This window comes from Patagioenas fasciata, chromosome 2 (assembly GCF_037038585.1).
Source record: "Patagioenas fasciata isolate bPatFas1 chromosome 2, bPatFas1.hap1, whole genome shotgun sequence".
Taxonomy (NCBI): Eukaryota; Metazoa; Chordata; class Aves; order Columbiformes; family Columbidae; genus Patagioenas; species Patagioenas fasciata.
Window position 1 is genome coordinate 10,230,701 of NC_092521.1, and position 25,906 is coordinate 10,256,606.

Consider the following 25,906-nt stretch of genomic DNA (forward strand, 5'->3'; position numbering starts at 1 on the left):
CTTGTGTCCCACACTGAGCCAACGAATAATAACAAAAGCAGAGCCTAAGGAGGGGTCAGCTCAGAGTTACTGAGATCAAAGCTTAAAACTACAACTGTAGCAATTCTGCCTGTATCAAACAAGTAGAGTAAAACAAATAAATCTATAAAACCATATTGTTCCATGCTTTCAGCATACTGGATACATAGAAAACATTTCCTTTCAAGCCAGTAACATACAATTGTATAGTAACTAGCACTCAATAACAACACATTTTAAAGAAAAGCCCATGTACTTTGCAAGATATAAGCCAATATTATAAACATACAGACTGTTCTGCTTACTTCTACTATGATACAAGGCAATAAAATTTGGTAAAGCATTTAAAACAATACAGCAGCAGAAACATAAGTTCTTGATCAGCCTGAACCGTCACATGATTATGTAGAGATGTAAGTGTGACTGAATGGTAACACAGAAGTTCTTTCTTTTCACAGAGAGTAAGAGCCAAGGCTGTCCCAGTGAAAAGAAAATATACATGAATAACTGGAGAAATTGAAAAAATAACAACAAAAATCCCTTTTGAATCACAACAGTCTGCCAGAACTATAAAAACTTACACCATCAGTACATCAAGAGTTAGAAAATTAAAATCTTGTAGAAAAAATGTTCACACCTGCAATCATAACAAAACAAGTTTTTGTGGCTCTAAGTAGTTATGAAGTGCTGCCTCTGCTGCAGAATACCCTGTTTAATTAAATCTGTATTTCTCTAAACATAACATACTAATTTTACTCTTCAGTATGCACAGCCCTGTTCTGAAAAGCTAATTAGACTAGATGATCTGTAGAAGTCCCTTTCCAGCTAAATTATTCTGCTAATCTCTATTAAAGCCATGAAATGCTAAAGCAGAATTTACTGTAAAAATGTGAAAATAGAAAAGAATTTTTTTTTAATGCCTAAAGCATTAGTTATTAACCAAATATTTTCAAATGCCAATCCCTTAAAATTCTGAAGTCATCACTTACTTTTGGATCTTCAGGAAATATGTTGTCTACCAGACGCTTGTAGCGAGGTCGCAAAGCAGCACAGCAACAGCAAACTCCTGCGGAGAGATTCACCCGATAGAATTGGAATTCAGTTTTAGGAACTACAGTATTTTCATTTGAAGTGACTGGCTGACAAGCAAAGAGGAAAAAGATACAGTGAATTCAGATGCTTCTTACTATCAGCAACAAAGCAAAATTAAAGTAATTGAATATGACTGAGATGTCAAATAAGTAAAACTACTATTATAAGGTAATACATGAGGAAATATGCAAGCACCTTGGGTACTAAAAATGCCCCTGTCATGCAGTCATACTTAAAACATGCAGAAAAAAAACAAAATAAGAAATTTCAAAATTTAATACTATTAAACCAAAGGCTACTTCATTTGCTGTTTTATCTTCATTCTGAATGATCATTTCCAAACGTATCTAAACATGCATTACATTCACTCTTCTACAAAAAGTCAACTAAAAAATCTTCAGTTTTCAGGCACCCATGCAAAGCAACATAAAGAGCAATAAACAAAACAAGCTCTGCCTACATTGCCCCACCATTTTACTGGGCATAGGACAAAAGACAGTCACAAAGTAAAGAAAGGTATTTTTCTGATCTCATTTCCACTCTATTAGGAATACTGTATTCATATGAAGATAATCAGATCAATACATGTAACCTGTAATTTTATTGATTTCAAAAGTCATACTGCCTTTTCTAAGAAGATGGACAACTACAAAGTATAGTCGTGTTTGTTTTGTTTGGGGTTCTTTTGTGCGTATGTGTGGTTTGTTGGTTCGTGTTGTTGTTTTTCTAGTATTCAGAACTACTAGAACTCTGGAATAATTCCAGCTTACTTGAAATAAAATCTCAGGAAATAAAAAGTAACAAAATGTTCCTAATGATCTGTCCAATTGTTTTATCAGTGCAGATTTATTCCCAATGAATTTAAATGTTTTGACACATCAGGTTTGAAATGTTTCAGTCAACGTATTATCAAACTGAGTCACTGGTCAGGCCTCCCATAAACACTAAAGCAGCTCTGATGCATAGAGGTCACTAAGTTGGAAATAATATACTGAATAATATCCCAGCCAGTATGCATGCAGTTCAGTGGCTGTCTGGTCTTTCAAATCTCAGTACCTAGAGCATTCAGAGCAGCTAAATACCTTAAAAATACCTTATGAAAGGTGTCCATATATGTGCTCCAAAGAAATCATAAAACACTTTGCTAAAAATAGCAAAAGCTGCAAAAACTTTTACTGCAAACCATAATAGGGAAAAGAATAAAGGATATCTTCGTAATTTTGATGATTGCAATTTATCTGCAATTGTTTCAAGATGTGAAGAAGTACTAGACAAACACATCAGGATTTGTATTTATTAAGGTATCAAGTAAGCTTAGTTGTTTTTACCCATATTTAACAGAATATCTGGGAGATGCATAATGACCTCCCCTGCTGTACTTGTTTTTATTACAAGACTTTTCCTGATTGGACACTGTCCCTCTATTCCACCTGTTTTCAGATACTTGTTTTTTGGACAAAAAAATTGAATTGTGCTCATAGTCTGACAACTTAATTCTTGCAATTCATTTAAACAATTAATACAGATTGGTCTGTGATTTTAAAGCACATTTTAACACTAAGTTCTCCTCAGTAGTCTTTTAATTCATCAATTATAGAGTCATATATCCCCACTGAGATGAACACAGAGTTACAACTCCAATACATAAATACAAAACCAAAAACCATGCAAGGAATAAACAACTGACATATTGAGAATATTTGTTACTACTTTTAAGTCTTTATATGACTCATTCTGTTGACATCTCCTACTCACAGAAGTCTAACCGATGAAAGCTGCTGGTCCTAAGTAGCTAAAATCAAAGTTATTTTATATGCCACTGGAAAATGCAGGTTTCAGAAGCGGTTAAATCCTACTAGAATTAAAACAGATGTAATTCCGACAGTGGCACAAATATATTCTATTAACAGCAATGTTGCGTGACATTTTAAAAGTCAGTAAAATCTTAATAAGGAAGAAGTACCTCATTAGAGTCCAGTATATAATTCACTATTCAGAAATTCAAGTGACAAGATCTAATATTGTTAAAGTCCCTTGAGTTAAGTGTGCAGCTCCGTACTCGGCTCAACACTCTTGGTACTTGTGTTTTCTTACTTGATTTTCTACCTTACGGACCAGCAACATTGGTCAAGAGTAAACGGTATGTTTGACTACTGACAACAAAGTATTCTTACAATAACTATAGTAAATATTTCACTAGAGCTATCTGTAGAAAGTACTGTAAAATACTGTATGCAAGACAGAGGCAACTGAAAATACTTCCAGAGTTAGTTCTCCCTCTTCAAGTGAGAGGAGAGAAAATCCTTGCAAAGAACTCCAATTTAAGTTTTCAAACAGTGTTTCAGAATTGTGGTAATTACATAAATTGAACATAAAGCCTGCATACAGTCACTCCTTTGAGAAGGATGAAATATCAGATAACTGCACCAGCTCATTCTGACAGCCTCACCAGGCAGCTCCAGTAAATGGAAACTCAATAGTGCTCAAATGCTCCTCTTCAAATTTATGGAACACTGAATCTTGGCATTACAAAACCAGCCTAACAATAATGGTATTCCATAAGATTTGAACATTTTTCTATTCTTCCCATCCTGAATTTTCAGTTGAATATTTACATTGTTATATATTTAATTATAGCACAGTTTCAATTAAAACAAAACAAAACACATTTTTTCAAACAGTTTCCTATCATCAAAATATAAAACTAAAAGCAGCATTTATTTTAATGTCATTAAAAGAATTTTCTAAATTAAAAAGGACATGCAAGTATTAGAAAGCTAATCTATTAAGCCTCCAAAAGATATTTTGAGTAAAGAAATTCAAGCATAACACTATCAGGAAAAAAATAAAATCAAAAGCAAAAAGCAAAACAATTAACAGTCATAAGACACACTCTGTAGGAAAATTATTTATCGTTGCTTGGTGTTTTGATATAGCCAGGAAAAATTAGGAACAGAGTTTAAAATATAAAGTATGAATACAAAAAAATAAAAAATAATCAAGCCTTATCATACATTAAAAATATTGAACTTAAAAAATAAAATGAAATCTAGGAACATTTCACTACATAGACCAGAAAAAAAAAAAATCAATGTTTTAAAAGATGAAGAGAAGCTGAGCAACTGAAAATGGATTCTCTACTTCTTGGTTACAAATTTAACCCAGATAAAAGCTGAACCAAATAGACGGATTCTTTTCACACAAATAAGCTGTTTTGTAGGTCTACGGAATGCAGTCACTAAGCCAGGTGAAAAGAACCTGTTCTACTTTCTGCAGGTTTATCACCAAAAAATCCTGTGACAACTTCCTCTTAGTGTCAGGCAAAATTTGCAGTTTAATGGTCTCCCCCTTGAAGGCGTCTTTATGTCACTTTATACAAGTAAATACGAAGGTTAAAGTGGTATCTACAGAGAAGTTCACACTGTTACATGATAGTCAACATAAAAGGTTTAAACAATACTTATTATTTACTTAAACAATAGTGGCATTTTCCAAGTTTAAACATGCAGGTTCTCTTCTGCCAAAGGAATCCAATAACCTGCATTTTACATGTTAAAACTGCACATATTTCCCAGCTGTAACTTATTTTTATGCATGTTCATTCTACACAATAGCAGGAAGAAGGAACAGTCCACGTTACCAGCAAACGGTAATTTCACCTACCCAAACACATACACGGTCTTGGCTCAAAAGGAGAACTATAATCATAGGCTTTTTCTTGCTCAACAGTTGGAACCGGGACATACTGCCTCATCCTGCCGGTGATTTCACACCCTGGTCCTCTCTCCTTTTTCAGATATTCCCTCTCTCAAACTAGCACAGCAGCAGTTCCTCCCCGCGAGGGCTCTGCGATACTGTCAGCTTATCTGATTAGCTCTGTGACATCTACAGAAAGCCACCAGACACGTGAAAAACTTCAGGATCAAATTCTGTTAACAAGGCCAGGCATGAGAAAAAAAGAATTAAAAGATACATTGTCAATGTGTCATTCGCAAGTCATCGAATGAAACTGCATGGAGCCCGTTTCATTCCTTCGACCTCCCCAGAACACGCAGGTTATTATTTCTATGACTGGAAGCAAAAAATCAGAATATTTTCATAATGTCCCAAGCTTGGATGTAGACATGCATATCTTTGTTGTCTATCTTCCAAGATGCATTAAAAAAACCCCTTGTTCTACGAAAAAAGAGTATAATTAACATAAAAGTTTGAATTTACAGAAAACTAATGAGTGCTTTGCTATGAAGAAACAGAGGAATATTAAAATTACATTTGGTTACTCAATGTACTTAAATATAACTATGTAAAAATTAAGTACTTCACTTCTATATGTTAAACTTTCATTTTAGTTTTTTTTTTCCTATAGCTGAGATAAGAAATATAAACAGAAATAAATTTGTTTCAAATATCCAGAGAAAAATACAAAAAAATAACAATTCAACCACTACATTATCTAGACCTGGTTAGTTTTGAACTGTTAATATCAGATGATGCCTTTAATTCAGAACTACAACTATTTTCAAGGACATTCCCTTTGCACTATTAAAAAAAAAAAATAATATCAAATATTTTGGAACAAGACAATTATTCTGGCCAGGGAGTTAATTAAAAATATTCTTCAACCTGCTATAAAAAGAACAAGTGCTGTAAGGACACTCTCATCAGCCACTGCAATGTCCCTGTAACACACTCCCCGAGGGAGCAGAGGACTCATCATGGGATGAAGCCCCCATCCCCCAGACACCCCCCTTCTCCTCCACCTCTCACCCCAGGGCTATTTTTGACTCCTATGCAGCTGGTATCTGGCAGTAAAGAAAATATCCAACACCGAGATGAAATTTCTGTCTTGAGAACACTATCTATCTTCACCTTGATGTCAACCACAAGAGCCAATTCCCAGTAACAGCCAACTTGGAAAATTCCATCCGCTACACAGGCTTGGTAGTTTTACATTTATTTTTTTAAAAATATTTTGTTTCTCAGTCAACTTGAAACAAATAAAAAACTAACAACTTTCTCCCTAGAATTCATTCTTACAGCAAAGCTGTAAAGCTAATTATAAAGCTAGTTGTGACACGATACAACTTCAAGGTGTGTTCTTCTACACTGGAATCAACATGGAGAGATGCAGAGCATGCTACAGCAAAAGGCATGTGAAAAATAATTTGAATATGAGCTTTTTGTGACAACTAGAAATGAAAATGCATGTCAAGCTACTAGTAAGAAGCAGGAAAAAAAAAAAAAAACTAAACACACAGAACTTTGTCAAATAAGGCTTACCACTAAGCTTCTTCAATGAAGTATTCTTTTCAGAAGCATTAGCAATTAAAACAAATCCCCAGGGAAGATAATATCGTTGGGATGGTGCTGTTTAAAGACTCCTAATCCATTAAAAGGAAGTTTTCTATTACATGCAGTCTCCGGTTGCATCCTTTTTCACCAGTGCCACCCCTGCAATGTTTCCATACTGTCTCTTCTTTCTCCCACCTTTGTTGTTCTCACACAGTAACTTTGTTTTACTTGCTCATTTCTGTTCCCTTCAACACCGCCTCCTCCTTTCCGACTCTGAGATAGTACCAGCACTCTCTATTTTTAATACAGCATTAAAAATATCTAAAATTAATCTGGTTCCAGTGAAAAAAGCTCTACAGTTTATTACGAATTTTGTTTCTTAGTTCTTGCCCTTACTTATCTTTTATCTCTTAAGGTGACTGTAACAAGGTCATTTACTTCTCATCACTAAAGCAATACAAAACCAAAATGTTGTCACTCCAACTTGAGCAGACACCTGGAAAGATACATCGACATAAATCTCCTTGACCCCTCTCTATCACAGCAGGCACTGATAACCTGCTCGCAGCAAAAAAATTGGGTGAAGTCCAACTTTCATTCCTGATATCAATGTTCTCTTCACAGCCAGGAAACAAGTTCTAGGTGATAAACCCAGAAGAGAAAATTAAAAGAGGGTTTGTGTCATAATAAATACTCCTATTTCTAAACAAATATAGGGGTGCTTTTTGTAAATCAGTGAAAAATGGGGACATAAGCAACTCATTGGACTGAAGGAGAAATGGAGAGAAAAGGAGGCTCATAGTGCTTCATGTAACCTCTGGAGCACATGAACTGGCATTATTCCTCCACCCAGACAAGTAGTGGAACATAGAGAAGATTCATGACGGACAAAATACCCACCACACTTAAAGGCCTCATCCAATAACACACTGAGACAGAAGGACATCTCCTACTGACTATTTAATTCAGAATTAAAAAAAAAAAAAAAATAGAGGAGGATTGACATTATCACAGCAGCACCCTTCTACTCTCACTACCCAACACAAGTACTTCGATCTGTCTCTCATGGTCCAAACGCCTGGCAGGTCCAAGTGAAGGGAGTCTCCCCAGGACAGGGATGATGATCCTGGCACAGAAATAAGCTCCCAGTACCAGACAATCCTGTTCAAAACCTGGCTTTCCCTTGACCCTAACCTATCCTCTAAGCCAAATGAGGAATTTTCAGAATACTGCATCCTTGAACGCTTCACAGCTGCAGGGAGCAGCATATAACACAGAAGACCATCCTACAGAAGATGCTGCAGCACCTCAGGATTGAGATGGACACAGTGCTTGAAGGAGAAGACACACACTGTGGAAGGTAACAGGACAAGCAGCAACACTTCACCGATCTCCTGTGTGGCCAGAGGTCGGTAACAAGCAGTTCTTGAGGGGTGCCAGGGGCAAAACGATTCCAAAAGGGTCACTGTCTCCCTCTGAAGTCTTCAAACAATACTTCTGATCAGCAGGTGGGTCAGGTACAGGTAAAAATATATATACTTGGCTAAATAGCTCAATAAGGTTATTGTCATCAAGTAGGAAGTCACTGGGGATGGGGCTCAGTCCTGGAGGTGAAGGACCAAGGGCTTGTAGGGCTTAGCTATTGGTTTAAGGACAAACCTCTCGATCGAGCTGAGGGTGACCCCGTGCCTCAGCTTCCCCACTGAAAAATGGGGACAGTCCCTCTGTTTTACATTGAAAAGTGTGTGGGTTCAGCTGTCACAGCAGTGGGAGCTTTTCCCCATCCTAAGCAGCAATAGCCTTGCTTCGAGTTGCTCAAGTTGCACCAGAGGAGGTTCAGATTGGATATCAGGAAAAACTGCTTTACAGAAAGGGCTGTCAGGCATTGGAACAGGCTGCCCAGAGAAGTAGTGCAGTCACCATCCCTGGGGGTGTTTAAAAGATGTGTACATGAGGTTCTTAGGGACACGGTTTAGTGCCAGTGCTACATTAACAGTTGGACTCAATCTTAAAGGTCTCCACCAACCACAATGATTCTATGATTCTAAGCTTGCTACAGAATCCCTCCTGGATATTCAAGCTGGTCACATCTTTTCTTCCCAGTCCTAGCTCCACTCCCCTTACATCCAGTTCCAGTTTTAAAAGTTCTAAACTAGATTTTCCATGCTCCCCTTCCCATTGCATTTCCTCACAGATCACTGGACAAAGCCCTCTTGCCCAGCAAGGAAGGAAGTTATTTTGTTGTATTAACACTTGTTGATCTCTTCTGTATCACTACAGGCACTCAAGTGCATTAAGCCATTGTCTTTAAAGCAACATCCCTTGCATATGTGCTTATTTTGAAGGATGAGATGGGAGAGGAGGAAGAGAGGATCAACAGGAACCTGGGACAATGAGTCTGGATACAACTCTAGGCAGAGCATTAGGACATGGTATATTGATAATGTGCTAAAGCAAAGGAAACCATCTCACAGTGATATTGCAAATTACACAAGTTCCCACTGTAAATGTGGTAATGTTAAAATTAATGGCACATTTAAAGTTTCGGGCTTATGGCAGTAGCACATACAGATTACTCATCATTTCTTCAAAACACAAATGGTCACTCAAGCATTACGAACAGTTCAGCCTTTCAGCAGATATCTTGATTCCAAGGTCAGTCAAGAAACTGGAAACGCTCCTGATACACAGGAAAGTTGCCAAAATGTCTAGAGATGGACCTTGCTCGTCAAATGAAATTTGTATAACATAGTGGCCTCTTCTGGTTTTGAAGTTGTGGCTTCCCTACACCAAGCAACAGACAGAACAGCATCAAACACTCCCTACTTTTGGAAGGCCAAGAAGACTTAGTCAATATTACACATTTGCAGTATTTGAAGAGAGCTTGAAGAATGGCACTGCTAAACTTTGACCAACACCTGCCCTACAGAAGACAAGCTCACTTCAAACCAACAAGAACTGGTCAGCAAGTCCCCAAGGTTGCAAGTCTTCTCAGGACGATAAACACCTGGAACTTTGTGCATTGAAAAATCTGAATGTAGAGAAGCACAAAGAAGTTTCCTCACTACTGCTACTTCTCTCGTTTTCTTAAGATGATGCAGTTTGTTTTCTTGATCCAATCCGGGAGGAACACAGCTACAGTGGTAAGAACTCCCAGAATCTTACACTGTTGCCTATCTTTTCATCAGAGGAAAGGATGCTCAGAACAGTTCTGTCACTTTATCACAGGTATCCTATGACTGCAGTATCTAGGCTGGGAAGATTACATTCTCCATGCCTGCCCGACGATGCCTTGCAGCACACATTGCCCAAATGCACAGAGCTGAAGTAGATCAGGTAGTAGGTACCACACTGTCACTTGAACTGCACCATGAAGAAAAATAAGACATAAGAAGCTTCCTGTGAGCGAAAACAGCATGGGCATCATGTTTAAAAGTCCTGAAGATGAAGACACAGAGGTTCACAGGTCTTTTTTTCTGGAAGCCTCAAAGCTAATGCAGTGGGAAGGTTTAGCTCAGGGAACTAGATTTTAACTAGTTCAGAGTTAACCACAGAACTGTGGTTTACATGTAAGAGTGTGTTGATCTACGTATCTTTTTTTGTATTAAAACACCCAAATGCCATTTTGTATTAAAACACCCAAATGCCAATACAAGTATGGTCAGAGCTTCAAAAAAAAGTTTTACCCTCATTTGAGCACATTCAGCTATAGACTTCAGTACATACACACAAATTCTGAAAAACATTTCCCACTTAAAACCAAAACTTTTTGTATACAAGTAGTTCAATACCACATCACATACATTTGATCCCTCTTCACCGATCCCCATAAACAGAAAACAACTTACGAAAGAGAATGGATGAAAACTTCTCTGAATCTAGAATCATGCTGTGGTATCTACATTAAGAAAACTGGGAGCAGCAATCCTTCTGAGGCACATACACAGGGCTCAAAACATGACAAAATATCTGTTCGTGTTCAGTAACAAAGTGTTTGAATTGTATCGACACTATCGAAAAATAAAATGCTAAATAAAAATGGTGTAATATTGCTTCAAAAAACAGTCACAGAAGATAATACAAGTTTAAGAATTCAAATTCTTGTTTGAGTCTCACCAATGTTCAATTAAGTACCTTGTTTGTGTCTATATCAACACATTTGATTTTCCCAGAAAGTACTGTGGGATACTGCAATTTGGACATAAGAAGATACATACAGAAGAATATAAAAATAATTTGGAATCAAAGATATGAAAAAAATCTCTTAACTTATTACCAAGAACAGGCCCTCAGAGCTGCCAATACACTCCATTTCAAAGACCTTCTTTCCTCTGCATACAGCTTTACTCGGTTTGTCCTGTCCTCACACAACAGCAGCTTTGCACTACAGAAGTTCATGCAGCTTTTCAGTACTAATAGTTTTAAACACAGACATGAAAGACAAGTTACAGTTAAAAAGACTCCTTCTAGGTTAATCTGTATAATAAAATATTATTGTAGTTATCTTTCCCATTAGTTCTAAAAAGTGGTCCAGTTTGGATTCAGGTTTCCCAGAATACTGAAAAGCAGCTGTTACAAGGCTCTGAATCATTACAAGGTTTTGAATTCTCCTCTCTGAAACACTGAGATTTGAGGGTAGAACACATGTCTTTCTAGAACCACATATCCCAGCTAATTAAAAAGTAGTTTCCCCACTCCTGTGATTTCTAATGAGCCACAGAGTGCACCAGGACCACGTATGCAGCCAACTGCTCTTCTGTGCATCTCCAGTACCTACAGCCAAGACCCTTTGCTACCGCCACTCTGTTTCCCACCCAACTAACCCATCAGTCCACGAGATGGTCAGTCTAGGAGACAGTTTTATATTTACACACAAACAAGCAGTTATATATACACAAGTTGTTAATCAGCAAGTCTAAGTTGTCTCAGCTTTCTGTAGAAACCAGACAGGACATTCGTGGGCACATTTCTACAGCAATCCAAGCATTCTTCCCCGCAGTTCGCTCTTCTCACGATGCTGCAATTCCAACATCAGATTTAATTTGCAAAAGTAATGTTCTGGCAGTTCTGAAGAACCTCAAGCTCCTGTCTAAACTACTGCCAACAGATCACAAACTCAAAACCGCTGCATGTATATAGAAAAAAATCTTAGATCCAGCTTGCACTGCATTTATTAAAAGAGAACTCTGCTGGCTGAATCATATCAGACACAGATCAATTATAATAACTACTTATATGTTATTACCTAACATGTTCAACAGTAGGGTATCAGCATCTTAGATTCCTTTCCTAATCATTAAGAAGTTACGTTCTAGTTTAATCTGTTTTAATCATATAAATCGTTCTGCACTTGTTAGAGCCACAGAAGACAATAAAGTATCTGTGAGGATTTCTCTTCACATGTTTCCATACATACTAACAGCTTTACAAAAGCATCAGGAAGGTGCACTGATTTAATATAGTGATATAGGCAAGTGTTCAGCTGCAATTCCTTACTCCTCTTACTAAGGAATGAGTAACCATTCTCCAGTCACAATTAAAAGATCCTGGGTGCCCATTTGGACTCAAAGTACAGACCTTAATCGATAAAATACTGCAACATGTCCAAGTAAAATTTAAAATCCCAATTGTGCTCTTCTTGAAAACTGAAAGGACTGAGACCTTTAACAGATCCCAAGTTGGACAAGAAAAGGAAGCCTGAGTCATGCAGGTGCCAACTATTCTTAAAAATCTTGGAGTCTAGAATTCTACTCAGACTTTACACAGTATAAATATATATATAATTTTTTAAGAGCCACTGAATTTAAAAGCAACTAAAAATGTTTAAATTGAAATCAAATATTGACCTTTCCTCACATAATTGTTGGGGATTTTGCACATCTTTACAAAAGATTAATTCTTACTGCCATGTTTCTAGTTTAGAAAAACAATTCAATATTTGAAAGAAGCTAAAGTTCTTAAACACAAAGTATCAGTATTTCAGTAGTGTTCATTTCATAAGTTTGGTTATTTGCACATGTAAATTATTCAAGGCTAGACAGTTCTTTAACTACAATGAAACCTTCTTGCTCTGAATTAACAGCTTGCAAGTCAGACTACTGCAATATTCACTCTACACAAATAGATTTACTGCAATATTCACTCTACACAAATACATTTACTGATTTAAACTTCTGTTGAAAAAAACACCAAGATAGATTTAATTAATTTGTTTTTTATATTTTGTAATTAGGCAAATTAAAAATTTTCCTTATTTACAAATCACTTGCTAGTATTACGATTCTTAAATACACCTGTGCAAGACACAGATTCTGTAATTGCTTTAACTTGGGTAAATGTAAACAATTAGGACATGTCCCTTACATTAGAGAACTTAACACTGACTACATGAGTACCAAAAGGTTTGTAATCTTTGAACCAGCTGGGTGACCAGTAAGAGTCATTCCCTTGACAACATCAGCTACAAACAGAATTTGCGAGGATACTTCATAGACATAAATTCCAGAACACAGAATCAAGCAGAACTTTGGCTCTTCAGCTAAGCACTTTCAAAACAGCAAAATCCAGAACTCTTCACCTTTGGACATGATCATTAGCGGAAATGTACAAGTTCATACATAAGGAAGAGCCTCATTCATCTACTTACCCCAGCTTTCTACTCATTCCCACCTAATTCCTGCATGAATTAGAATCACAGAATAGATTTAGAATAGATTAGCTTGGAAGGGACCTTCAGACATCATGTAGTCCAACCCCTTGCCATGAGCAGGGACATCTTGACCCAGATCAGGTTGCTCAGAGCCCCATTCAGCCTGGCCTTGAATGTCTCCAGGGATGGGGCATCTACCACTTCTCTGGGCAACCTGGGCCAGTGTTTCACCACCCTCACTGTAAAAAATTTGTCATGTCTAGCCTGCATCTCCCCTTGTCCTATGGCAACAGACCCTGTTAAAAAGTCTGTCCCCATCATTCTTACAGGCCCCTTTTAAGTACTGAAAAGCTGGACATAAGGTCTCCCTGGAGCCTTCTCCAGGTTGAACAACCCCAACTCTCTCAGCCTGTCCTCACAGTAGAGTTGATCCAGCCCTCTGACCGTTTCTGTGGCCTTGTCTGGCCCTTTTCCAACAGGTCCATGTCTTTCCTGTGCTTAGGACTCCAGAGCTGAACGCAGGACTCCAGGTGGGGTCTCACCAGAGCAGAGGGGCAGAATCACATCCCTCGACTTGCTGGCCATGCTCCTTTTGATGCAGCCTAAGATATGATTTGCCTTCTGGGCTGTGAGTGCACATTGCCGGCTCATCTCCAGCTTTTCATCCACCAGTACCCCCCAGTCCTTCTCTGCAAGGTTGCTCTCAATCCCTTCATCCCCCAGCCTGTATCGATACTGGGGATTGCCCTGACCCAGGTGCAGGACCTCGTGCTTGGCCTTGTTGAACCTCATGAACTTCACATCGCCCCATTTCTCAAGCCCATCCAGGATGGCACTCCTTGCCTCAGGAGTGTCAACTACACCATGATTAATCTTGAATGATGTAACTTTCTATAAACATAATGGCACTCTTTGAAAGCCAAGAGTCATCTACCACAACTCCCATCTTCAGCAACTCACAAGGTATCTGATTCTCCAGAGAGCCACTGGGGATGCCAGTGGTCAATGATGGGAAAGAAAGTCTACATACCATGTCAGGTCAGTGCCAACATATTTTCAAACATCGTTTAGCCTGCTCTTTCCACAGAGACACGTCTTTAATCACATAATGAAAAACTTATACCCCTCTCCAAAAAAAATCAATTTTTCTTTGTCGTCATGCATAAAAAAATAGGACACTTGCATGCATAACCAGCAGGAGCCTTCTTACCCTTTCGTCCCATGATTGAGAAATCAATAGCAAACAATGCTGCACGTGAAGGTTAATCGACTGATAGGAAAACCAGTTGCAAAGCGATTTCTGTAAATAACAATGATGGCCATATTTTAATAGAACCTGAAAAAACTGTTAAGCTACATTTTAACATTCAGTAAACTGTCCATGTGTAGTTTAAAAGCACATAAAGGCTTGGATATGGACAGACTTAAGTCAGCTCTACAGCATTGGATTTCCTATGTTATATGCCCAGTTTGTGTGCAGATAAATGACAACAGCTAAAAAAATTAATTCTTTGGGATTTGATAGAACTGTTCATTTCTTGGCTATACTGAAGTAGAAGGAATGCAAGGAGGAATGATGTCAATGATCTAACCAGTCATGATTTGCAATGTGTTAATATGAGTGATTTTCACTTTTTATGGAACTGCTCCTAAATATTAACATTCCCAAATGCAGTTAAAATGATGCATGCCTAGAGAGAATTAATAGCTACCAGGAAACAACAAAACACTGGCTCAAAATTAACAAGTCTTAAAGAACTCCATGGAGATTCATTACAGAATACCGAAGCAACCACCCCACCGGCACACAAAGTTGCTTATGGTATCACCAGTGAAACAAACATGTACACGGAGCTGCAGCTTTCCAGTTACAAGTTTCTGTTTTTCTTTATTGAAAGGATATACTGAGACAAGTTCCTACTTTTTCAATTTAGAAAAAAAAATCACCTAAAAATCAGATGAAAAAAACCTAAGTGCTTGCACATCAAAAGTATTTATTGTATATTATTACATAAATAATCCATTATACATTCTGTGACCACAGTTTTACAATAGTTACAGCTATTGTGAAATACAATTATTTTCGTTTATTGGTCTAAGTCTAGCAAACGGCAAATTGCCAAAGGCAGCCCAAACCATGACATTCCCCTGGCAGCTGTTTTTCAGATTGCTGTATTGGTTAAGTCAGTAGTTCAGAGATGGATTTGATACAGGGCTCCTGCATTTCTCATCCTCTAAGGTACTAGAATGAAGCAACAGGTAATTATTTGAGATAATCCCTCATGTACCTCTTCTGTAACAGCCAAAATATTAAAATTTTATAGATTATAACGCATGTATTTTAAAACTACTCTAAGTAGTCAACAATACTGTCGGAAAACTAAGAGGGTTTCTACTGCATATAAAAGAAATTAAAGTGATGATGAAAAAGGCTTCATTAAGTGCAAGGCCCCGTTTAGGGTTTTAAAGTATCAAGGGTACATGAGAAACATACTCCACATGGTGGGGAAAAAAAGTATGTTAAATAGAAAGAGCGGAGAAAGTTATTAATTCAAACTATGGCTTAATTTTCATTATAAATATGAGAAAGCGTAGCTCATGAAATATTTACATAGATAGATTTGATAATACATCTCCAGCCACTATCAGTATTTTCAAACTGTATTTCACAGTGAAATAAATCACCCTTTCTCATTAACAATCTTGCTATTAATTACTTACTATATAGAGAATAAAAAAATTGAATTGCAAACTATATGAATTTCCCAAAATTGTTGTGAGGGAAGAAACCCAAAAGGAGGAGATTATCTGCTTCTTAAAATGTGTTAAGAACATTAAATACCAGCTAAGAATTCACTCATTCCAAATTCCATTTCAAATGTTGTTTGCCTTCCTACACTTGGCAAGGAAGCTCTAATCAAGAAGAAAATTTTGATTGTAGAAGTGTGGGGTGGTTTTGGTTGGTTTGGGCTTTTTTTCTTTCTTTTTGGATTGGGGAGGAGGGGTGGATTGTTTGCTTAAGGACCATGAAGCAACTGAACTGAAAGCAGCAACATCCAGGAACAAAGAGGATTCCTATTCAGTTGTTCTACCTTCTATTTATTTTCATCTCACACAAACTAGAGAAGCCACCAATACACACCAACTGCAGACTCATCTCTGCAAAGACAACTGGCAAAAACCTACACAGCGTCTGGAAAGCTAAGGGAACAAAATGTTCTGGAGTTTAATGAGAAGCAATCAGTGCACTGAGTACACTTGGAGACACAGCCTGAAGTTACCAAAACAGTCACAAGTCTTCCAAATCATGGAAGATTTTCCACATAACTGATACATGCATCTCTTAAATCAGTGGTCTCTTTCTAACTGGCAAATATTTGACAGAAGGGTAGGATTCATGTTATCGAGTTTCACAGTAGTAACTCGAAGAATGTGGGAGACTTATATTTGTCAAATTCCTTATTTTTATTTATTTGTTCTCTTAATTTGCAGGTTACTGTTCATCATAAAAGGACCTGCTAATCAGCAGCTAAAATCAGTTTAATGTAACTACCATTATTAACAAGATCTTGAAAAGATATAATTATGTTAATGGATGAGAAAAAAAAAGAATAAAAAAAAAAAGCACACACACTGCTACCACAAGTAAAATACATTCTTATAGTCAACAGGTGTTCTCACCTGTATCACACGTAATTTTTTAGTCCAAGTAATTTCATTTTAGTATAAGATATGCTTCTAAGTTAAATATTAAATTGAAGTCAGGGAATATAGCCAGTAAGTAGATTAGCTGTTTCTGAAAAAACTCATTATCTACAAAACTATGTTTGAAGCATCTGATTAAGTGTGAATATCTGGAACATAATGTCCAAAGAGAAAAGTGTCTTAAACAAATGTTTTGATATATGATTTAGCTCTGCTTTTTTCTTTAACAGAAGCATTTGTAACATTTCAATCCAAATGCAGCCAACAAAAGACCTGTCAAAACCGCCCATGTTCCGTAACTGATAACAAATTATTGAATAGGGAAACTGACAGCACACTTGTGACAAATGAAAAACATATACTGCCTGTACTGCAAAGGTTATCTGGTTATAAATCAGTTAATAAAATAGCTGTGGCTCAAATCCACCTAGCCCTAATATATTATAATAGCAGTGAGAAAACACATTTGCTTTCCCAACATCTCAGAGCTCACATTTCAACTTCAGATGAAGACACCATGCTACAGACTGGATATTTTGCCATGCCAAAAACTAAGCGCTTAACATCTTAAGCTTTGGTGAGCAGAGTGAATTTTTTCTATTTATGGGCTATTACTGTACTCAGACTAAAACCTTAACATGATTTCATTAAGGAAACAATGCAGCACTATATCCCCATATTCTTAAATGGTATCACTAAAGAGTAACATCAACAGAAAATTTCATAATCTAATATGCAATGACCACTGCAGAAACCAGCAGACATGACTGAGACACGGTTAAATTAAAAGAACATGACCTTTGGTTAACTGCCTGTGTTCATTTCTCTCCATCAACACCACATTCCAGTTCTGACCACATATGCCAATTTTTTTTGACAGTTAATATTCAAGGAGTATATAGTCCTGTGAATGTTTCAACCTACAGTAACTTCAAGACTGACTTCTGAAGTGTCTCTGGGAACAGCTGAAGTCCCCAGAAAGACTCAAGAAGTCTCCTTGCCCAGTCTTTCCAAAATACCAGTATCTTGGCCTCTCCTGACCTTCCAAACCACCACTTTTAGACCTAGACATTCTCTAAATACTGTACAGAGAAAAATATTACCAGGAATTAATACAGAGACTCAAGAAAGCAAGCAGGATAACATGGGAAGAGGAAACTGGTCAATATGACCCAAGAACTCCAAACTTTCCCTTTAACTAGATACCATTATTCCACTTCGTTTACAAAGGATTCATGAAAGAAAACATTTTTGGAAAAAATCTCACACTAACAGCCTTTTCCACTTTTTATTCCAAAAGATGTTTAATGTACTTGATGTGTGGGATGAGAGAACTCCATCTGAAAAAAAATCCCAGCCTTTACAAACAACTGAGCTTTTCGGATTTCAAGGACAAACACTTTAACATTTCAAAGTAACACTAAATAGTAGCAACCTGTTTCATCAATATGGTCTGAAAGGAATCCTGTGGAGTCTTTACAGAAGCCTAAATTATCAGGCAGATGCTTTCCCCATCACATGCAACAAAACTGAAGTCTTGAACACTGTCCCTATGCACATCGATAAATAGTAAAACTAGATGCAAAATGATGCTTGCTTGCATTAAAATCTAATCATACTTCCTCATCACCACTATTTTTGGAAGGAAAATGTTAAGTACTGTTATTTCATTAGAATTGCAATACACACACATCTGTTAGGTTACCTTCTCATCATACACTTTAAAATGTCATCTAATATACACAGAAAATAAATAAATGGCTGCGTAGTTCTGTATTTTCACAGTTACAGAACAGCCATTTGTAGAAGTGTGATCATGTAACACAAAACCTAGAATTACTGTAAGACATTTTTAAGTACCCAGTAGTCAAAGCTTACAAGAAATGCTCAAACATTTCCTCACAAAATTAAACATTTATGGAACTCATTATCAATCTATAACAAAAGGACACTCAATATGACTGGTACTATAACTTTACGAAGTCTGCTTTAGCTAAAGACTGTTGCTAGTAATCTTATTAGAGACCACGCAGAATTTTTCTAAATATAAAAATGTAAAAAAAATAGTTGGAATTAACACAATTGTAATACTTTTCACAGCTTGAGTCTTTGTGTTAGAGAAATCTGCTACTCTTCAAGGTAAATAATAATTTCTTAGAAACAACTGCCTCAAAAATCTCATTTACCTTAGAATGTTAAAATTTTAAGTCTTATCAATTTATATCTTAAATAGTAATACTATCTTCTATAAGCAATATTTGTAATTTTCCAAAGATGGGATTATAGCTATATCAGAATATCTTTTTACTTTCTGAATACAACTATTTCAGTGCATACCTAAGATCACAAAATGCATCAGTGTTAAACTGTGAACTTCTTATTGGAAAGGAAAAGGCAGAGCCCAAGCTACATTCCTTTCAAAAATATACAGAAGTTTACAAAGGTAGAGTCTGGATAATATTGAGATCTTAAATATCTTAACAAACACAGTAAGTATCATGCTTTTTTTTTTTCCCATTTAAATTTTGGTAGAATTTTTAACCCCCAAAGACAATATTGTAGTACTAAACACCCCTAAATAACATCTTAACGTACTTAAAGTAACAGTACTTACTGCCAGGCATTGTTAAGCAGGAATCAGTCTTCAATTTTGCAATAGCAAAATAAGCTATAAAGAAAAAAAAAAATCAAGTCAAAACAAAAGCTTTAGATAACTTATGTCCAAATATACGTAGAAATTAACGCAGGAAGAGTCAAAGTCACTTTCTTCAGCTCAAACACAGTAAGAGGCTGTTACCACAGAAACCCAGATATCATTTTATCTGACCAGACTACATGTAGGTTTTGCCAGTTCTTGAAATTTAGTCGTTCTGTTCTTGTATTCGATGCCTGAATAAACATTTTGCTTTATATTTACTGGGATGAGCTTTCGAATGTTGTACAGCTGTATGTGATACTTGCACTTCTAATGCAAATCACAACAGATTGCTATTAAAATGCCTGTGAAAGGTTTCTACTCTGTCCAAAGAAAAATGATGCTGAAAAATCTGTGTGTGGTACTTTCTAGGACATTTTTCTCCAAGAATCAAAAAATATAATTTTAGATCAGAGAGCGAACTACAACAAATGATAGATGCTCAAAGGATTTTTGATGCATTTATGTATTTTCATACAACTAACTGAGGTTACAACAATCTATTTGGTGGATAAAATAGCCTAATCTACTATTCAATTAATTAGTATTAAAACGCAAATCATTTGAAGATTTTTCTATACTAAACGAGGGCATCTGGGTTTTATTAACTGCCAAACGCAACGTCCCTGCAAACATACCTTTTCAGAAATAATAAAAAAACCCTCAGGTAAGAGACTGTTACTGTTTTCAAAGACAAAATCTTAAAAAATAATTTAAAAAAATCCAGCTAATAGCTGTTTATAATGAATACTAAAAACTATAATCTCAGACACTGATAAAGTGAGAATAAATCTTTTATTTGTTCACAAAATATGTTTTAATGATCATACACTAAAGCAATGCTCAGAGTTGCTAAAAATAAACTTTATTCTCATTGAATATGTATTTCAATCAAAGGCACAAATTTGCTGATAGCAACCCTGATTAAAAATAGTGCTTCAAAGTAATTTATTTAAAATATCCTATCCTATTAGAAGGCTGTATGTCCCTCTCCAAGGACAGAGTTAGAAGTAGCATCATTTCATAAAAGGAAAAATGTGCTGTGGATTGTGATGTTCATGGAAAAGTGAAATCTCTAAATTAGAGAGAAGTTAAGGATTTACCTGAGAGATTACAGAAGACAGATTCACTTATACATTAGAACATATAAGTTAAAAGAGCCTGATAAGATGTTCAAGGAAGTGCCAAAGACTCAGAGCATTTTACTGACCACCACTAGCTATCAGGAACACAAGAGATTTTTCTAGAACATTATCACTGTTTCTGCTAGTAAAGTAAATTAACTTCAAAAGATATCAATGCAGAAATTACTAGAAGAGTGGTATAAGCAACTAAGACGAGTGTTCAAACTGAGGATTTTTTAAGTAGTTCACCGGCTTTCTAATCATGTTACGATCCGTAACAAGACTAAAAATTTAATATGAAGGTGGCCTGGCTTCTACATGCAGAACAGACCACACAATTTCCTCCCTATAAAATGTTCAATCACAGCCTCGTTGGGCCTAGGGCAAAGTTGAGTGCACAGATGCTGATAACTGTTCCAGTAGAACAGAACTAAAATAAAATAAGAAGCTTCCCACCATGAGCCTGCTGTTGTTTGTCACTAAATTAAATTTCACGTATCAAGAGAGGGGACAAAAAAAAATCCCAAATTTGATGAAGTAGAACTCAGCTACAATTAGAAAAAGAGATATGGCAAACCATAAGATATAATTTAGTTCTTCTAAATGGTCTAACACTTACTGCTTAACATACTCCACATCATTTTGTGATATTTGACAGATCACCAAAAGCAAGTTACAGATATTATGTACCTATACAATGTCTCCTACACCAAAGCAACTGATTCCTGGATTTTAAAGACGTAAATCAGAATCATGTCTACTCTTGTGGGAGGGGACTAAAAGTTACTTTGTTTTCCTAAGGATATAATAGCAATTCTAAACACAATTATCATCAAAGTATGATGCTAGTGGATGTACTTTAAAAAGCAGATCAACAATTGTATGACACATAAGGTTCATTTTTCTTAACAAAAATTTTCAGTTTAGTTTTAAGGAGATTACAGATAATTTGTTTAGGATAAGGAAATCCAAGGTCAATTTGTTTTTCTACCTGATTCAAGCAGCACTAACATAGGAATAAATATACACTTTGTTCTACTTACTAGTTCTGATCATGGTCTTTCCAGTTACATGCTTACGTATGTTTTTGTCATGACTTTAAATATTCTAGGATCTGGAACTAAAGGCTAGTTTACAAGCAGAAACTATTTTTTATTATCACAAGGTTCCATAAATGGCACTGAAAGCTAAACAGACCAGCAGACATCTTTTTCCTGTCTGTCTTAAAATAGAACTCTAAAAAAGTTATAAAATTGAAATACAGATATATATATATCTCCTAATGCTACACATAAAGAAACAGATGTTAGCATACCTAAGGTTTTGTGTTTTCTTTTAATAAATCCATCATTATGTCATCCTTTTATGTAACACTATAAATTGTGAATTTGATTTTGAGTATTCAAAATGAAATTGCCAGCTGGGCACCTATCCATTCCTCCAAATTAAGCCAACAAATAGTTCAGGTTTAAGCATCCCTGACAATCAGGCAACCCAGACTGGGTCGGCATGAGCTGAAAAATTAAAAATACACTGCACATAAAGTTTTTACTTCACTTGGTTCCCTCACTCATATTTCTTATTTGAAAAATTCATCAATGTCTTTAGATCTGAAGGCAGGCAAATGGGCAGTGCAATGCAAGATTAATAAGTCATATGGTCATTCCTAAATATAGACAGGCTCTACAATTCCCAGAATCTAAAAACACATAATACAAGATGGATTTACAAAGCACGGTGCAATTCTGTGAAAGTATCTGATTGTAGTTTGAATGAGCCTGGCTATATTAGAGAGGATAACCGGTTCTGTCATCCAGGAGAGCTCGGCTCAACAGGCACATCTCAAAGGACATTTGTCCTGCCTCACCTCAAAGAATTCAGCCTTGAGCAGACAGTCTCAGGACAAGAAAACCCTGCACGTTAGATAAGTATTCCTTAGCAACCCTTCCAACTACCTCAAAGGCTGGTTCAAGTCAATGTCCATTTCACTGGTAAAATTAAAAGCAATGTTCCTATGTATAGGTATACAAGTTTCCAGTGGTGGGTTAAAATCCATCAAATAGCTTTTGTTCTATTCCCTATAGAAAACATAATTTGTTTTTACTTAAAAAAAGAAATCTAATATCTTCAAAATCAAATATATTCAAAGTTGTTTTAAAATAACACAGTAATTTTACAAGAATTACTTCATTACAGAGCCTGGCTTGGCAGTTAAATGTCACTGATACCAACCAAAGCTGTTCATAACCTGCACATTTTACAATTTAGGTTTCATAATTAGAAGTGCAATCCCTTTTCATTACACTTGAATTTCCAAGTCTGATTAGTATTCTAATATCTCCTTCCACTTGCACGTAATATAAAGTTTGTTTATTCTTTTCCCCTGCAGAAGTAGAGAAGCTACTGTTCATCATTAACTGCAAATATTTTCATTAACAGGATGCCAAACTCAAATCTCTAATTTTAAAACAGTTGTTTAATTACAAACTACATTCTGATTCCTAATTTTTGAGATTTTTGTCCTGAATCAGAAATTAATCCCATTCTAGAAGCATTTTTAGACTAATATTAAAAGTGTTATCAAAAGGCTTAAACAAAACTTGTGCATAAGTCTTCACACATATCAAGGCACTACAATCAAGATTTCAACTCCAAAACATAAATTTCTCAGGGAAATTTTACCACATGTTTAAGAGCATCAACGCACTGTCTTCCAGCATGATTCCCTGATTATTAAAGTTAATCAAGAAAGATTTCAAGTTATTTTGAATGCACTGCAAAGGCTTCAGGAAGTAGAATATCACCTATATCTTTCCAAAGCCTTGGCTGTTACCCTTGTTTTAGCTTACCTACTCAAATTGCTCAGCAAACATCTGATGTAGCTTTACAAAGTACAACATTGAGGTTAGCAAAACTAATTTTGATGTAGGAATTGAAACTCTGGTTCTAAGCTACAGGCACTTCTACAAGTTCTCCAACAGTGCACAGAGATCTCTCAGTCCACACCAGGATCTTTTCCTCCCAGTATCTCAAAGTACTATGGGACACCTCCCTGGACATATTAAGCTTAATGAAGGAGAAGTTGTACTATAATTAGTTCTCAGTAATAGCATTTGTGAACCTACACCTCAATTATCTAAAGTATGGCTCTACGCCGCACAATTAACTTCCAAGTAAAAGATGAAGCTCACAGAGCAGCTTTTTGTTTTAAGTTTGAATGTTGTTCGGTTAATGTTTTCATAGAATCACAGAATGTTAGGGATTGGAAGGGACCTCGAAAGCTCATCCAGTCCAATCCCCTGCTGGAGCAGGAACACTCAGATGAGATTACACAGGAAGGTGTCCAGGCGGGTTTGAATGTCTGCAGAGGAGACTCCACAAGCCCCTGGGCAGCCTGGTCCAGTGTCTGTCACCCTCACCGTGAAGAACTTTTTTTTTTCCATTTGCAATACCTCGCCGTGTTATGGACTTTTGGAGGAAAACCAGCTCAGGGCAATCCCAAAGCCACAGTACCCCGTGCTTCGCTGTTCTCACAGTGGTGCCACACGGATGTCTGACGACACACGGACAACAGGGCTCTGACTTATCGCCTCAAGAAAGGCCTCTGCACCACCCACCCTCTCCTGGGAAAGGCAGGGGCGTCCCACTCGCTACTGCAGCCCCCCCGGGAGAGCTTTTGTGCGGGAACCGCGCTGACAGGGTGCGGGGCGCCGGGCTGAGCCCGCGTCCCGCGGCTTCTTCTCCCGCCCCCCGGAGCGCTCCCGCTGCCGCGGTCCGGCCCGCGCCTCCCGCCGCTCCCACAGCGCTCCCGACCGCGGAGAGCGGGGAAGGGAGCGGGAGAACGGGGAAAGGGGACGACTGCGAAAGCCAAGAGAGCGCTGCCTGGCTGCCCCACACTCACCTCAGCCACCGCTCCGACTCGCTTTAGCAGCCGCCATTTTTCCCCCTACCCCCCCCATTAATTTTTGGGGGGGCGCAATGCACGCCGGGAGCTGTAGTTCTGAGAGGAGCTGCGCCGCGTCCGCTCTCCGCCCATCCTTTCCCACAGACAAGCAGCGACAAGGGCTCACGGCGGCAGAACCGGCTCCCCAGGCACGACTCGGCCCTTGGGCAAAGGGCGGCCCAGGCAGCGCGGAGCGGGGCGAGGTAACTCCGCGGGCGGACACAACTCCCGGCATCCTTTGCGGCGCAGACACTCCACCCCCCCCCTCCCCATTCCCTCCTTTCCCCCCGGCGCCCGCAAGCAGGGGGCCAGGGCCGGCGCGACCCCGCCCCATTCTACAGCCCCCGCCCCATTCTACAGCCCCCGCCCCATTCCACAGGCCCCGCCCTATTCCACAGGCCCCGCCCCCACCCTCCCCACCTCATTCACGCTTTCGCTAGGTCACGTGCCCAGCGCCTCTCCGCCTCGGGGCGCGGCGGCCATGGCAGGGCAGGGGGAGGTTGTGGTGGAGGGTACCGGGCACGCTGCCTTTGCCCGGGTGAGCTGAAGCTCTGAAGGGGAGGCTCTTTCCCTGAATCACAGAATGTTATGAATTAGAAGCGGCCTCGAAAGATCATCTACGCCAATCCCGTTGCCAGAGCATGAACACCCAGATGAGGTTACACAGGAAGGCATCCAGGCGGGTTTTGAATGTCTCCAGACTCCACAACCCCCTGGGCAGCCTGTTCCAGTGCTTCGGCACCCTCATTATGAAGAAGCTTCTTCTCAAATGCTAAATGAAACCTCCTGTGTTCCAGTTTATACCCATTGCCATTTGTCATCGGTTGTCGCCAAGAAGATCCTGGCTTCACACTCATGACACTCACCCTTTATAAATTTATAAACATTAATGAGGTCATCCCTCATTCTCCTCCAAGCTAAAGAACCCCAACTCCCTCAGCCTTTCCTCACACGGGAGATGCTCCACTCCCTTCATCATCTTTGTTGCCCTGTGCTGGACTCTCTCCAGCAGTTCCCTGTCCTTCTGGAACTGAGGGGCCCAGAACTGGACACAATATTGCAGATGTTATCTCCCCAGGACAGAGTAGAGGGGAAGGAGAACCTCTCTGACCTACTGACCACCCCCCTTCTGAGGGAGATTCGGCCATGTTGCCGCTACACCTGTCATGTTCCTGGCAGGTGATGTGTGTGTGGAAAGGTGGTGCACTCTGAAGCATGCCTGAGAGGGAGAGGGCGTTTCCTTGTTTAAACAACATTAAGTCAAAGTTGTACCCTAAACCAGTGTGATGGCAGGAGATTTTTGGCCTGTTTCTGTGTTTAAGCCATTATTAGTCAGAACTGGACAGCAGGGGAGGAGCTGTGGTTGTGCTGTGGTTACCCGGGGACTG

At 38.1% G+C, this 25,906-nt stretch overlaps 1 protein-coding gene across 5 annotated transcripts in view; it reads right to left on the reverse strand.

The window, feature by feature from the left end:
• EFR3A (EFR3 homolog A) overlaps nucleotides 1-24,611 on the reverse strand; it is an 85,977-nt gene extending 61,366 nt beyond the window's left edge. For 4 of the 5 annotated variants that reach the window (XM_071803787.1, XM_071803789.1, XM_071803788.1 and 1 more), the window contains exons 1-4: nucleotides 24,477-24,611; nucleotides 19,371-19,424; nucleotides 14,262-14,351; nucleotides 1,008-1,084 (exon numbers count right to left, since the gene is read on the reverse strand). In XM_071803787.1, coding sequence (XP_071659888.1) covers nucleotides 1,008-1,084; nucleotides 14,262-14,274 — 90 coding nt within the window. In that variant the 5' untranslated portion in view covers nucleotides 14,275-14,351; nucleotides 19,371-19,424; nucleotides 24,477-24,611. The remainder of the gene's footprint in view (nucleotides 1-1,007; nucleotides 1,085-14,261; nucleotides 14,352-19,370; nucleotides 19,425-24,476) is intronic. The other variant, XM_065830723.2, reaches the window with a different exon arrangement.
• Nucleotides 24,612-25,906: the final 1,295 nt, after the last annotated feature.